The 15,862-nt window shown below is 59.6% G+C and overlaps 1 protein-coding gene across 1 annotated transcript in view; it reads right to left on the bottom strand.

The window, feature by feature from the left end:
* Bahcc1 (BAH domain and coiled-coil containing 1) overlaps positions 1–15,862 on the bottom strand; it is a 59,941-nt gene that overhangs the window by 25,343 nt on the left and 18,736 nt on the right. The window contains exons 2-3 of the mRNA XM_040750169.1: positions 11,301–11,480; positions 1,594–1,716 (exon numbers count right to left, since the gene is read on the bottom strand). Of these exons, the coding sequence (XP_040606103.1) occupies positions 1,594–1,716; positions 11,301–11,480 (303 nt within the window). The remainder of the gene's footprint in view (positions 1–1,593; positions 1,717–11,300; positions 11,481–15,862) is intronic.

Raw genomic sequence — 15,862 nt, 5'->3', positions numbered from 1 at the left:
CCAAGAGAAACCTAATTAGCTCAATTTCCAAAACCAAATAATGTTCTTGGATGAAGCTCCACCACAATATTGTGAAAGCGGAGAGGCCTGGCCAGCAGCCGCCAAGACACCAGTCAGCCCCACCACCCAGAGGGAGTCCCTGGGCCCAGGTTCACCAGTCTGGTTTCCAGGGCTTAGCTTAGCCACCTGCCCACCCTTGACAGATGCTGTCAAAACAGCTGCAGGCGTGGGGGTGGGGAGGCTGTGTGACTAAGGGCTTGGTGGATCCAGCCCACAAGCTCTCAAGTCTGGTTCCTGGGAGCACACGGCAGAGCTGTCTGGGATGAAACCAGACCCCTAAGTGGGGCTGGGGTGGGCTTCCTGGCCACACTGCAAGTACGGGCACTCTGCAGCATTTACAGCTAGACCAGTCTTCTTCTTTTTGGGGGGGGGGGGTTGAGACAGGGTTTCTCTGTGCCGCTTTGGAAGCTGCCCTGAAACTAGCTCTTGTAGACCAGGCTGGTCTCGAACTCACAGGGACCCGCCTGCCTCTGCCTCTCCCGAGTGCTGGGATTAAAGGCGTGTGCCACCACCAAGTGCCCGGCTTAGACCAGTCTTAGCAAGGCCAAAGCTTCAGTGAGTCCAAGACTCTGTCGTGCCCTAACGTGGCAGAACCATCCCAAGGGTGCAGACGTGCTCGACACCTGAGTTCACCCTCCTGGTCCAAGGAGGGCTGCCCAAAGGCACTCTGTGCTCTTTCCAAATCTCAGCTCCTACACAGCGACTGGCAAAGAGAGGGCACTCCTGCTGCCTTGCTGCATGGGAACCACCCAAGTCTAGCACTCCCCGCAAGGTCCCTCCCCTCCATCTCTAATCTGGGTGTACCTCTCCTTAAACAGTGGTCCCTCCCACAGCCCCTCCCACAGCCCGGGCTGGAAACTAGGGCCATTAGGAATATACCGCTCTGCCCTGACATGCATCTCCTGACACCACTAAGCTCCGGCCTTACAGGACTCCAAGTCTGGGTTTGCGTCTTATCGCGTCATGGGGCCACCTGACACTCAAGTGCGGCCACCACTCCAATGCCAGCCCTGGGTCTAGCCACACCACCGAAGAATGTCCCCAAAAGCAAACAGCCCCTCAAAAACAAGACGCACCTCACCTAGTGACAAGGATGGGAATCTCTGGCTTCACCACCCCAGCCACCTCTAGCCAGGAGGAAGCTCAGTCTTTGCTCCTGCAGTGACTGGTTGAGGAGCTGCCTCACGAGGATAGACTGGGGCCAGGGGCTCCTGGCAGTCTAGAAACTGGCTCAGAGTTAAGTCAGGAGTGCAGCTCCTGTACCGACCCCCCCCCCCCGGGACACTTCCTGCCCTGATCCTCTATTCTGAGGGCAGGTAATGAGACATGCTTGTGGGCCACGTCAGCATGGTTGCTTCAGAGGGCCCTCAACTAGACGCCGCACCCATGCACCTGTGGTGCTAGGCCATCCTCCTCTGGGCCCCACCTAGCCTGGGGAGGAGGGCTCGCTTAGTGTGGGGCTTTCACTGGCACCCCTTAAGCTCACCCTCCGGTATGCGCTGCACCCCACGCCAAGCCCCACACAGCACTTGCCTTTCTGGGTTCCATAGAAACGATGCTGCCCATAGAGAACGTTGCTGTTTCCATGGTGATCCAAGTGGCTCACGGGTAGGAAGGTAGATGCCAGGCTCCCCGAAAATCTGGGGTACGCAGGAGCTAGGGAAGGAAGGCAGTGGTTGCAGAGAAAACTTAGCTCCCCGGCCCTCACCACCCCGACCCCAAGGAGCCAAGAAGTAGGCAGCCCCGGAGGCAACACCCTGCAGAGCCTGCTCGCAGCCCGCCAGTGGGAAATCAACCCGTCAATACATCATATTAACTCTGACTCGACTAATACCATCCCTCCGGTGCAGCACAAATTGAATTGCTGGTGGGTTAGGGGCTGGAGAAGGGGAGGCTGCCTTTGGTTCCCTCCAAGCAGTGCTTGGTGTGGTAGGAGCTTCCAGGCCAGGCAACAAAGGGGCTTGGAGAGGCGGCTTGGAAGGAGGGGTGCAGTGTGGACTCTCTGTGGGTTCTCAGCCAAGGGAGAGCCATACCAGACAAGGGCCTCCAGCCTGCATTCTCCACAGGCACCCCAGGAAAGCAGGTGGCCATGGTAGAGTTGTGCCGTACCACAGCTGGTCTGGGTGACTCACGCTGTAGGTGGCTGAAGCTAGGATGCGGCCGGTTCCCACTTGTTGGAAGCCACGGGTCTCTCCCCTCAAGTGGCCTCTCTATGGGAACCCAGCATCTTATGCCGCTGGCTGCAAAGTCCCTGGCGTGCCACCCACGCGAAGGACAAGGCCTCAGCCCCAACCTGGCAACTGAGTCGTACTAAGCAGGCCCCTTAGTCTGTCCCTCAGAGGCAGCCAAGGGTCTGGAGGGTTGTGCTTCCATGACGGCAATAATGCTAACCACAGTCTAAAGCCAATCCCACACCCGCTGGCCTTGGGCTCTTGTCACCTTGTTCCTTGTCCCCTGACTCCCGAGGTCCCAGCCTGCAAGACGACCGAGCCCTGGCAGCAAGCCTTGGGAAGGGGTGCAACAACGGGGAGCTGGAGAGACAGCTCGGTGGTTAAGAATGCTGGCTGTAAGCTGGGCGCTGGCGGCGCACGCCTTTAATCCCAGCACTTGGGAGGCAGAGGCAGGCGGATCTCTGAGAGTTCAAGACCAGCCTGGTCTACAGAGCGAGTTCCAGGACAGCCTCCGAAACAATACAGGGAAACCATGTCTTGAAAAACAACCCCCCCCAAAAAACCCACAAAAAAACTAAACAAACAAACCAATAAGAATGCTGACTGTTCTTGCAGAGGACCTGGATTCAATTCCCAGCACCCACAGAGTGGTTTCACAACCGCCCACAACTCCATTTTCAGGGAACCCAACATCTCCTTCTGACCTCAGAGGGTTGCAGGCGCACATGCAGGCAAAATGCTCACACAGGTAAAGCAGAATCAGTGCGTGTGAGATATTCTTTGAAAGGAAGGAGCTGCAGCATTGTACAGACTTCTCTTGGGAAGCTCAGAGCTGGAGACGCAGTCACCAGCCCCTAGGGTGATGGCTTCTTGGCTGGTCCCTCCCATCAGGCCTGACAGGAGCTTGGAGACCTGGACCTCCATCAAACCCGCCAAGGAGTCTTAGCTGCTGGTAGCTACTGACCTTACCACTGCTGCCACCAAGACAGCTGCTAAGATATGGGGAGGGGAACTTACGTCTCCTCCAGCCTGGCTCTCTGACTCAGGCAGCTGGCTTTCTCTGTTAAATGGGGTGAGGGATCTTTGAGGGGATCAGATCAGACTACAGCCATCCCTGTGAGGGACCAGGTTCTTCAGTCAACTCAGTATGAATCTCAAGGCCAGCTGTGGGTACATGGGGTTGGGGCGCCTGGGGGCCTCTGTGAGCGTTAGGCAGAGACCCCCCACCCAGGGTGAGCTGGGAAACGTGAAGGATCGATCAACTCAGAGACATTTCCCCACAGTGTAGAACGGAAGCAGCCTGGCTGGGCCTGGGTGGGGTTCTGCGCATACACCCATGGCCCGGCACCAGGACTCTCACAGTGCCACAGTGAAGTCACTGACAAGTCTCTCAGCCCAGCTTCCCTCGGCCTTGCTGTACTTGGCTTCCCTGAATCTTTTGCCACAGAACTACCAGGCTGTCGAGGTGAGGACTCCTTTGAACCTCTGGAGGCTAAGGGTCTGGGAGAATGAGGTGAAACCCTGAAGAAGCAGACACGGTGCTGCGTGGCTCCTACCTGGCCATGTCTGTCTTGTCCCAACGTCTCCAAAAGCCGATCTGCCTGGATGCTGACACAGAGGAGGCCTCTGTGGCATAGGGGGAGGGCAGGCAACTCTCTGGAGCACCCCCGACACCCAGCTCAGGCAAAGGACTCTGAACTGGTAAACAGTTCACGGCACACAACACGTCTCAGGCAGAGACCACACGCTACACCCTATTCCCCATGGAGTCGCCACTCAGAGCTCTGACCAATGACACTGTGGGACAATCTCTAGTTCAGTGGCTCTTGGGTGCTACACTGGGTACGAAGAGATCGATCTTGCCTGTCTGACAGTGCAAGCCTTCCATCTGAGTCACAAGGCAGGGGGCGCCGTGTGTGTGAAGGCTCGAGATTTTTTTTTTCCCCAGGCAGGGTTTCTCTGTATTGTTTTGGAGGTTGTCCTGGAACTCGCTTGGTAGACCAGGCTGGTGTCGAACTCAGAGATTCACCTGCCTCTGCTTCCCGAGTGCTGGGATTAAAGGCGTGCGACACCAACACCTGGCTGAGATTTCTGTGACAGGGAAACCTGCCTGCGAGCGCGGTGCAGGGGCCATCCCTCAGATGAGAGCAAACCCTCAGACCACACCACACGGGAGAACTCGGAGACAGTGCCCACTTGCCCAGGCCCTGTTCCCCTCTCGTTGAAGAGCGGGCTGAGACCTGCGCCACTGGCCTGGTCTGTGTGGACACATCTGCAGCAGATGTTAACCAGATTAAACTCAGCTCCTGGAAGACTTGACAAAAGCAGAGAGGCCTGGGTGGGAGCAGCTGGGCAGGGGGGGTTGGGGCCTGGGGGTGGGTGGGTAAACCACTGCAGCTGTCCCCTGTAATTGGCTGCTGTTAAATGTTTTACGGGCCTCGTTTTTTTTTTTTTTGTAAACAGAAGTCTGTAAATTCTTCCTTCCCAGACAATGTTTCCAGGCACAGATCCCCCCCCCCACTCCACTCCTGGTGGAGGCCTGGGCCTCTTCCTGCCCTCTGGGGGCAATGGGCACTTGGCTAACTGAATAAGGGACTCCCTTCCCACCCGTGCGTGGCATGGTTGGGCACCGCGAAAAAAGTTTGGTAGTGGCTGCCAATCCGGGGGGGCAGGGCTGGAAATCTACTGGCCATGCCGATGATGCATGGAAGTTCTCCATCTCCCAGCTCGCAAATGGGGGACTCGAGAAGCAGGAGTAGGAGAGGGGCAGAGGGTCCTGGGGGTGGGCGGGGTGAGGAGAGGGGCATCCTCTTAGCCCAGCGACTGGAAGCCTCCCTCCTTCCCCGCCATGACTGTCCTCCCTGAACTGAAGAGGAAGACAGGAAAGGACTTTCGAATCAGAGCTGCTCTGAGACCAGACGCCAAGGCTGGGAGATGCAGTATTCTAATGGGACCAAGGAGACCAAGGCCTGGGATGGGAAGGCTTAGGAGGACCCTGGTAGGGGTGGCCTGGGGCATCGGGGAGAGGACCCCCCGGGAGGGGCAGAGAGAACTCACACTTCTGACCTCTAGGGTCTGCTCGACCCAGTCTCCTGCTGGAGAAGTCCAGACCCCAGGGCCTCCCCTTCCCCATTGCCTCTGCCCATCTGAAGCAGACATAATGGGGAGATCACAGGACGAGCCTGAGCCCACCTGCTTCCCTGGAACTCCCTAGCTGCCTTGGGGAAGGGCCCTGGGTAGGTGTGGGAGCCTGTCCTGCCACTGCCACAGCTACCAGAGAGCCTGATGATGGCGAGGGTGAGGATCCCTGATCAGCAGTCAGGAAAAGAAAGACAGCCCGCAGTGAGGTCATCTAACAACAGCGCTCAAAGGACACCAAAGGCAGCGGGGCGGGTAGGTAAATGGGAAGCTGCGTATGGAAGCCATGAGGTGTGGGGTGGGGGCTCCCCCTGTCCATCCAGAAGGAACAGGCACCTAGAGAAGGCCCTCAGACCGCCTGCAAGCCTCCACCTTCCCGCTGCCCACACGGGGACCTGGCACCATTTGGTGCTACTCAGGGTGCTCGACAGGAACTTGTGCTGGCCCTCTCCCAGGGGCACCCCCCTGTCACCTACTCCCAGCGATTCCCACTGCAGCAGTTTATTCAACGACAGACCAGAGTGGCGGCGGGGGTGGGGGGGTTGGGGGGGCTAAGAATCCTAAAGCTAGATTCTCATGCCGCTTAGTTGACTAGTAATGTCTGCCCTGGGAACGGGCAGGATGTGGCAGCCAGTCCACAGGACGCTTGCCATGTCTGCTTCAGTGGCTGAAGGGAGTAGCCTAGCAACAACCCAAGTTCCCCCTGCCAGAAAAAACGCCCCCACCTCAGGGTCTCTTCGCTCTAGTTGGTCAGGCTCCTAGTCATCTAGGCCAGGGTTTCAGAGTGAAGCTCCCAGGACTGACCACCCAAGTGGCTGTGGATCAGAATGGCAGCCTTCAGGGTATGTCTGTCCCCTCCCTGAGGCCTGCAGAGAGCTGAGCCATTAACTCAGGAAACAGGGCCCTGCAGGCTCCCGTGTCCCCAGGCTGCAGGAGTAACGGAGAGCCCAAGGAACCAGGCTCCCACGGGCAGGCTGCCCTGGATCACAGGGTAGAGCCTGGCACTGGCCAGTGGCAGAACTAGGGGGCCGGGGAAGTCACCTGATGATGGGAAAACCCTGGGGCAGGAGTTTCCCAGATGTGGCTCCAACACCTTGAAGGCATCCAGGACCCATAACAACTTCCACGGCACCTCCCAGGGGGGTCCCACTGTGCCTGGGACCCTGCTCACCCAAGGGCAGTGAGCAGGTACATCAGGATAGCAACTGTCCTTGCCCAGATCAGAGCCAAAGATCCAGGAAGATCTTTGCCTGGTGACCGTGGTCACTGCCCACGCTACTGCCACCGACGTGTGTCTGAGAAAGGGTGCAGGAGCTACTCCCTGAAACACCAGCCCTGTGTCATTCTGCGTCCAAGCAGCTGTGTGGACCAGTGCAGTGCACAGGCGAGGAGACCCTACGCTGAGCATCTGAACCAAAGGCCAACGCAGCTCACGAGGCTGTGACCGCCAGAGGGTCCGCCCTGAGCCCCCCTAGCTGCTTCCTTCTGACTGCAATGGGGCTGGCTGGAGGTTAGCCTAACCTATGGGACACCCTCATGCCCGGGACTCCATGATGTCTCCCAAGTCATGGGGTGACCAGATTTTTCCGACTAAGCTCAGCAGCTCCTGTGGACACCGGTAGGGACACTATGAGGTTTGGAGGACCTAGGGTGAGGCAGAGGACCAAAAGAGGCGGAGCCATGTTTGGGGCAGGGGCGGTCAAGGGCATATTTCATGCGTAGGGGCAGCAGGTATTACAGGGATGGTTCAGCCGTTAAGCATGCGTACCGCACCTACAGCGTACCCGAGTTCTGCTTCCGGCACCCACCTCTGGTGGTTCACAACAACCCATAACCTAGCTCCAGGAGACCCAACGCCCTCTTCTGGACTCATGAGCACCTACACTCACATGTGTGCCTACCCACACACAGAGACACATTTGTACACGTGATTAGAAATCATCTTTTAAAACTTTTTTTTTAAAGGGAGGAAGGAGAGGCTGCCTACCTACCTACCTACCAGCAATGAGGAGAAAAATAACCACAGCAATTTCCAGACCAGACGACAACTGGTCTGCCCAGCAAGTTCCCGGCCAGCCAGAGTTACGCGGCCAGTCTGCTTCAAGAAAACCCAAGGAGAAACAGAAAAGGGAAGGGAGAGAGCGTCCAGGGCCTCTCTGTAGAAAAGGCGGCAGTTCCAGGGGATGGAGTCTGATGGGTCACAGAAGACTTTGGCCCACCCACGTGGGTGGGTGCTGGACAGGACCCGTCTTCCTGCTGGACACGTTCCAGGCCCCCGCTCGGCCCCTGCGCTGAGTCTTGAGGCCTCATAAGGTGCTGCTGAGGAAGGCAGAGGCAGCTGGAGAAGCACGGGGGTGGGGGGCCTGGAGCAGCAGGACACGCCTGGTGGTGGCTCCCGTGTGTGGCTCCCATGTCCCTGGAGTCTAGCCAGGCATGGATGGAGAAGTGGCCACCAGGGTGGGTGTGGCTTTGACAGAAGCTGGCCAGGCAGCCAGCCAGTGCTGGCACGTGTGCCCACGGCTCCCCCTCCAGGTGGCACGAGAGACCACGGCTAGCAGGGCGGAGCCAGCTCGGAGCTCCTGTGCCCATCCCCAAAGCCCCTAGCAACAGCATCCCCTTTCATTGCCCTGTGGGTGGTCCCAAGCAGGCAGCTGGTTGGGAGGGGGCGGTCGGTGTGCAGGCTCACTGACAATAGGGCCAGCTGTGGTGCACCACACCCCAGCCCCATCCACCCAGGCCAGGTTGGCAGCTAGCCACGCACCTCTGGCCCAGGCTAGCTCTGCTGTCCACCCTACCCCAAAGCAAGGCCCTGAAGGTCCACTTCTGGCAAGACCCATCGTCTTGGGTGAGCCAAAGGGGCCAGAAGGCCTGGGGGGCTCTGCAAGAGAGCTCTGCTCCAGGCCAGATGTTCTTAGGCGGCTCTTCCAACACCAGGGTGCATCCCTTGAAACCCCCCGCCCCCAGCTGTTCCAGGGACACAGGAAGCCTGGGCCCCCACTCTGGCAGCTGCCTTGCAGATGGTGAGGGGAGAGAGAGGGTGTTCCGGCTGTCTGAGAGTCCCCATCAAGAGTAGGAAAGGCGCCTGTGGCTAACTCGAACGTGAAGTGCTACTTGTCAGCCCTAGGCTGGCTTACCTGTCCCCGTTCCCCGCCCCCCCCCCCAGACAGGAGAAGGCTCAAGGCAGGGAGGAGGCGGTGAGGAGGCAGAGTGCCTGCATCTCTGTATTCTGGGGGTGGTCGAAGGAAAGCAGGACAAGGGTAAGGCTGGGCCTCCTGGCCTAATGCCCAGGAAGCGCCCCCCCCCGCCCCGTGCTGGACGGTCTGGTCCCCATTCTTCGGCCGTGTCGCGTGCCCCCTGCCTGCCTTGCCCCCCGCCCTCCTGTACACACATGGCCGAGAAGCAGGCCCTATAGCACGTGGAGCCAGCTGGCACCCCGTCAGACTAGCAGCCAGGCACGCTGCCAGGGCAGCCAGCCAGCCTGCCACTCGCTCCCGCCCCGCCCGCCCTGGCCTCTACCGCACAGAGCAGGCTGCACCATGTGGCCTGTCAGGGACTGAGGCTGTAGACGTAGAAGACATGGGAAACCCCGTGGGGTGTGGGGGGGCAGTGAGGGGGTAACCTGAGGCACCGTCCTGAAAAGCATGGGTTGCCGTACGACTCCCAGACAGATGTGGACTTGCCGCCACCTCAGGGGGGACCTTGGAAGGCTGCAAGTGTGCACAGCCCTCTCCGGGGCTGCTGCCTCCCCACGCACGCACCTGTCTCCCAGCAGCCCCCGGGGGGGGGGTGTCCCTGCGCTCTGCTGTGTGGAGCCCTGGACGCCCTGCTTCTTGTACCCTTGCCCTCCCCTACCTGGCTCTGGGAACTTCAACTCACACCTGCCACAGCGGGTGCCCAGCAGTGGGCAGAGATGCCTGCTGCCCTTTGGAGCTGGTCTCAAGAGGCGAAAGCGTTCTCCTTGGGACACAGCCAAGGCCCCTGTTCCTGCCCTGAACGCAGGATGTGGGGCAGAATGTGAGCGAGTGAGAGGAGGCAGCTCAGAACCAAGGGCCGGCCGGCCAGGCTCTACTCTGCCCAGGACACAGCCTGACTACCGACTGTCGCCAGCCAAGGGGACATCCCTGCTGCTGAAAGCAGAACCTGCAAGAGGCCGGGTCCCGCGTCGGGGGTGGGGTGGGCCTGAGGCTTGAGGGTAACTAGGGTGGGCTATAAGCAATTCTACCAGACAACCGTTGATGTGAGGGGAAGTAAATGTTGTGGGTGCCGTCGGCGGGCCTCCACCCCACGCTCCCGAGTTGAGCGACCCAATAGGGAACAGGCCTGGGTTCTTAGTGCAGGTGGTGCCACCCACAAACCGCCCTTCTTGCTGCTGCTGGTGGTGTCTACTGGGATAGGGATGGAGAGGAAGCAGGCATATGCGTCTCCACCAAGTGGGCCCACATTCCTGGACACTGAGGCGGCGGCGGGGAGGGGGGGTGGTCACTGCTGTTTACAGGGATGGAAATCAAACCAGGTGGCCCAGGTCCAGGTCTGCCAGGGCACCTGTGGTCAGTCCGGGGCTACTGCCCTCTCTCGAGTGGCCTCCGACGCTTGTTCCTCCCGCTTGGCCACCCTCACCCCTTCCTGCAAACCGTCCCGGGAGCCAGATGCTGTGGCCAGCTGGGGGATGCCCAGCAGACACAAAAAGCTGGTGGGAGAATAAGGAGCGAGTGTTCCCTGCAGGGCCCGGGGCCACCCACAGCTGCTCAGGGAGTCTCTTACCAGGGTCCAGCTCTGTCCACGCAGGACTCTGCTAGGAGTAGGAGTGCAGGGATGGGTCAGGGCTGAAGACCCCAGTCTGCCTATTTGGTGCTCAGGACCTGGCCTACCCTCCACCCAAGAAGAGAGCATTGTTTCTTATCGCCTGCCCAACATGTGTGCTCTGGGCACAGCCCAAAGCCCAGATTACTCTAACAACTGTCCCTCACTTGTCACCTGTCCTGTTTGGAAAACAGCCCCCTCCTTGTTGCACAAAGAGAGGTTTCTAGGGCTTCCAGCAGTGCGCAGGGCGCTAATCTCTCTGCCTCGAACACGGGCAGGGCGGGCTGTGCGCCGTGTGTGGGTCCACTGCGCTCTGTAAACAGGACGCCTGAGCGCAGCAGTCATTGAGTTACGGCAGCGACTGGTGCCAGGAGCGAGCGCTCTGTGTGCCCGCTGCCAACTGCAATTACCTCCCGCGTGCCAGCCAGGGAGTGGGGTTAACCCTTCCTGCCCCGTGGGGGGATGCACGACAGGGCAGGGGTGCTGGGGGGCCCAGGGCCACCTTCCAAGCTACCAAGCCAAAAGTTGCGAAGCGAAACCTCGGACGCCCAGACAAAGGTGTGTCCTCGTCTGGGGGAAAGGGCCAGGAGAGGTTCTGGAGACCCCCGCTTTTTCATGACGTTTGAGAGTAACAGGTACTTCCCTCTCTGGTGCCGAAGTGTAGCCAGTGCGAGGCTGGTGGCCTAGGAGGGGCTTTGTCACAGGCAGGAAGGACTGGGGTGGGGGTGGGGTGGGGGGAGCAATGATGGTCTCTGCCTGCTGACAGCTCTCTTCTCCCCGCCTTCCCCTCCCAGCTGACACATCTGGAACCCATGCCTGCTTGAGTCTGGGGAGCCCATGGTGCAGGGCACAGCCCAGTCCGGCTGGTCCAGCTGCTTTCCATATTTCGTTAGTTCCCTGGAGTCTTCCCTGCCCAACATCTGGAGCACACATCTGGCCAGGACCAGTGCCTACCGGGGCCACCCCGTTTCCAACCAATTACCACCTCCTCCGAGAGACTTCCCCAGTGGAGATGCACAAAGCGCCCCCCCCCCCCCCCCGCCCCAGAGCTCTGGGCAGGGCCTGGCAGCGAGGTTTTACCAGTTGGTCCACAACCCCTGGGTATCGTCAGGGGCCCAGGACCTGACTTACCTTCGTGGGAGTGGGAGAACCAGATCTGGGAGGTGGCGGGGTGGGATCCTCGATAGGCTGGCTCAGAGGGAGAAGATGTAGGGCCACTGGGGTGTGCAGAAGCTGCCGATCCCAGGCTGCTGGTGAGGAAGCTGCCCATGAAAGATGAGGCTGGGGGGTTTCCCATCAGGCGGCTGCTGGCTGTGGACACAGGACAAGAGTGAGTCTGTGTCACCTTCTCCATGGCCCAGCACAGGGCTAGCACCTACGCCCCAAAGCCCCCCCCCGGGGGGGCCTTGCAGAGACCCTCGCTCCAACAGGGCTCTCGTCTTCAAATATCCAAGAAACCCACGGCAGGAAAAACTGCCCACGCAAGTACTTGACAGTCACACCCAGTGTCCTGGGCCTCTCGAGCCTCTGGTGTCTTAGGAGTAAAAAACCTATTACTTCAGAACCACGCCGCCACCACCGTCTTCGCCACCACCACCCACAACGGCAACAACAACCAAAGCATCACCGCCACCACCCACACATCACTCTACCACCCACACCACCACCATCAGCACCCTACACCGTGACCACCACCACACCATCACAGCGAACTACACCATCACCGCCCACACCACCACTATCAGCGTCACCACTAACCACACCACCACCACTCACAACCATATCACTACATTATCACACTTACCACCATTCCTATCACTCCTCATTAACACCACCAAAACCCACACCACCACCACCATCCACATTATTCGGCCACCACCGTGTCCTTACCGCTGGTACCACCCACATCACCACCGACATCACCATCGCTATCCACCCCCCCATATCACCATCCTTACCTACCGCCAACACCATCAATAACAACAGCTAGGTTACCGCCGCCGCCGCCACCACCCATGCCACTTCCACCGTCACCAAACGGCTATATCGCCTAGTCACCATCACCAACCACCACATCGTCTTGCCATCGCCTCCACCGTGACAACGGTATCCCACCATCCCCTGATGCCATCAGATCCTCAACCGTCACCAACCAGGTGCTTAGTATAATGACATCAAAAGCACGCAGAGGACCCATGACAGACACACTCCCCAGGGGCCTTCTCATTAGCACAGCTCTCAGGCCACGGTCAGCGGCACTTGGGAGGCCTCTCTGATGCCAGTGGTCTCGCCAGCAAGCTTTTGCCCACGCCTCGCCGAGGGGACCGAGGTGACGCACATTAGAACTAGCAAGGTCCCAGCCAGAGGCTTATGGGCCTGTGCCGGAGGAGCAGAGAGGTCCCCCGCCCTTTCCCAGGGAACGTGGGACACCACTTAACTGTTAGACAGGGGACCCCCAGCCCTAGGTGAATAATGGGAGACTGAGTTGAAGGAGGACGGACATGTCAGACAGAGAGGAGACCCTCTGGATTGCTCATGGTCGGGCTCAACGGAGCTGGCACTGGGCGGAAGACAGACAAGCCAGACAGTGAGAGTCCCCCGGCTTCTTAGGCTGGGCCAGCATTTCCCCCGCTCCGTGGCCTGGGAATGCAGTAACTGGTGAGCTGCCTCTGGCCCCAGGCCAGTCTCCATGGCCTGGGCACCCTCTTCTCCTGCCCACCAGCCTGCTACATCCTCCCCCTGGTTGACTGTCATGGTCTATGTACCCTCTCTGCCAGAGTCCAGCAGTCAGGGCCAGGCCAAGTAAGCCTCCCTGGTTGTCATGGCTACCAGCTCTTGTCCGCACACAACAACATACGTGCACAGAAAGCCTCCGTGCGCACACACAGGGCTGCTCAGTGGGTGGCCTGGGCTGCACCGCCGGCCCTTTACCCCAGCATGGTACCCTGGTACCTTGCCACCTCTGTCCCCAGGCAGGAATTTAGTCCATGGCCATCCCAGGGTGGAGAGGAGAGCGGAGTAGGTGGAGTCTGGCCAGGCCAAGGTGAGTCACAGCAGTAGCTTCCTGCCCAGGAGGCAGGGGACTTGGTGAATTGGTGATGCCTCATCTCTCCTGGCTTGGTCCTGGGAACTTCCCAAACACAGGGTGACTCAGCAGGGGAAGAAGTCAGGCTAGGGGAGGGGACTGCCCCGGAGGGGGGATGGGGGGAAACAACCCTGGCATCTACACTGAGTTCCACTAGCTTCCAGCCTAGTGGCTAGAGAGTGACTTCTCCCGGGTGTGAAGGGATCAGAGTGCACAGTGGAGGGGACATAACCAGAGGAAAGGTCTGTGAGTGCTGACCTGGGCAGACCTAACAGGGGTCCTCTGCTCTGGCCAGGCCCATGAGGATCAGGCTGAGGGTGCCCAAGAGCCAGGGACTTCCCGGACAAGACCACACGGCTGGGATTGCCAGGGAACCCAGTCCAGACCGCAGGCGCGTCCACGCCAGGGGAGGAGACTCCAGGCTGGGAAGGGAAGTGCTGGCCCCTTGCCCTGCTCCAGGGACTGTGGGGGGCCATGCTTGTGGGCTGAGTGGTGGCTGCTCCAGCTGCAAACTTTCTGCCCCCGCCCAGCCTAGCCCCAAGTCCCCCAGGGCCTTCTACTCCTCCTACCCCGCTCCCTCTGAAGCACCGCCCACCCATTCCTCCCTAGGACATGGGAAGCAACAGTTGTCCAAAAGTTGGGTCTGCAAAAACAATTTCTCCAGGACCTTGGCCTGGGAACGGTGCACCTTGGATGCTCTCACGTCACAGTGGACAACCACAGAGCTCATGGATGCATGAAAGGCAGAGAAGGCAGCAGCTCCCTCACGGGGCCCCCTGGCAGGGAGGGGAACCAGTACTGGGTCTGGACATCTGGGTAAATGGCTCTCCCAGTCTTAACAGGATGTCTGGGCACTGGGGCCGCCGAGTCTCAGGCCGCCATGCTCCAACCCAGGAGGTCGATACTCACCGGGAAAGGGGACTACAGCTGACACCACTGACCGGAGGCCTGAGGGACAATTCAGCCCGGCCAGCCCTTCCCTAACCTAGCTGGACAAGGACAGAGGTTGCTCCGGTGGAGAGGCTGGCAGACCTGTGCTAAGCTCTTCTAGACTGGGGTCCTCATCACCTCACGCTGGCCTGTTTTCTGGGGGGGGGCGTTGCTCCTTTCACAGCTGTTTCTGCCACGCCCATTAAAGCAAGGGCTGTTTTGCCCCCTGCAGGGTCCGTAAGATTAAGGGGGTTGGGGCAGGTCAGTGCCCTTTCCCTCTGGACCCTCCCACAGGTCACCTCCTGTGGGTTTCGAGCCCTTCCTGGGGGAGGGGGGTCTTCACTCCTCTCCTCCCTTTCATGTTGGGAGGTGATGGGCAGAGCACAGCGTCCTAACCACACACGCCACATCTGTCCAAGCAGTAAAGGTAGTGGAGATCCCCAGGCCTGAGGCCACTGCCATGAGGGTTTCAAGGGACACTTTGGCATGGAGTCCTCCTATGGGGCGCCAACTTCCTGGAACACTGGCCCAGGGGGACATCATTCCCTTACACAGTTCGAGACGGCCCAGGCAGGCCCAGCAAGGGCCACGTATGATAGTGACCGTAACTCTGAAAGAGCGGGATCCGCTCGCCATCCTGGCCCTGGTGGACAGCCTCACGGTGGGCAGCAACTGTCGGCGGGCAGAGAGACACTGTTCCTTGAGGTTTCCTCAGTCTACCTGGCTTCTAGGGGAAGCCCTCCAAAACAAACCCCAGGACCAGGGATCAATGTTTCTATTGTCACCTACACCTTTGAGGACTGGGGTGATGGCACTTGGCCCGGGCAAGCAAAGCCCTGGGCAGACCTGGCAGTCACCTTCCAAACTTTGCCTGCTGATCAGTAGCCAACCTCAGGCAGGGCCGGTGCAGTGGCTGCCTGGGAGCCCCGTTCAACTTGGGTCCTGGCCAGGGCCACTGCCTGAGGCCAAGTCCAGCCGGGAACTAGGCTGAAGGCCCTTTCCTGTTGGCAAAGTTCCTTGTCTATGAGCGCTGTGCTCGCCAGCTCAAGAAGGGCATGGGGGAGCCTGGCCTGGCACCGTGGAGAGACCAGAAGGATTCCTGACTGAGTGTGGGGCTCCTTCAGCCGGACTCTTAGGTTATCACAGAAACCACGCTGGTCCTAGGCCTTAAAGGACAGAACATTTCGGCTCTGCACCGTCTGTCCCAGCTCATAGTCCCAAGGACGACGGCCTGAACAGGTCTGCAGACTAATGCCACTGACCATCCAGTCTCCCATCTGAGAGGCCGAGGACAAGCCCACTGCCTGAGCATTTTCCCAGAGAAGATGGGAGACTCTTGAGGTGGCAGAGGCCTCTGGGATAGGCCATTCTGTGCTGGGCGTGCATCAGACCCTACTGGCTGCTCTGCTGGCCTGCAGCTCTAGACACGAAGCAGGTTGTGGTCTGAGCTCCAGGGACGCCTCAGCGCTGCCCGGGACAGACACCACGAAGGCCTGGCTTGAATGCCTGGCTGGCTGAGAAAAACGCTCTGGAAGCCAGCATGCCAGAGGGCCGACTTAACACACCTCAGGCAATGAACACAGAAGGCACGGCCCCGTCTGTGGGAGGCTAGTCTGTCCCCATGCCAAAGCTAGTGACCTGCATGGGACCCACGGGCCACACCTGGATCAGGTTGGGC

This window comes from Mesocricetus auratus, unplaced genomic scaffold (genome assembly GCF_017639785.1).
Source record: "Mesocricetus auratus isolate SY011 unplaced genomic scaffold, BCM_Maur_2.0 Super-Scaffold_100007, whole genome shotgun sequence".
NCBI lineage: Eukaryota > Metazoa > Chordata > Mammalia > Rodentia > Cricetidae > Mesocricetus > Mesocricetus auratus.
Note: the sequence above shows the minus strand (reverse complement) of the source record. Positions and strands in the feature narration are given on the sequence as shown.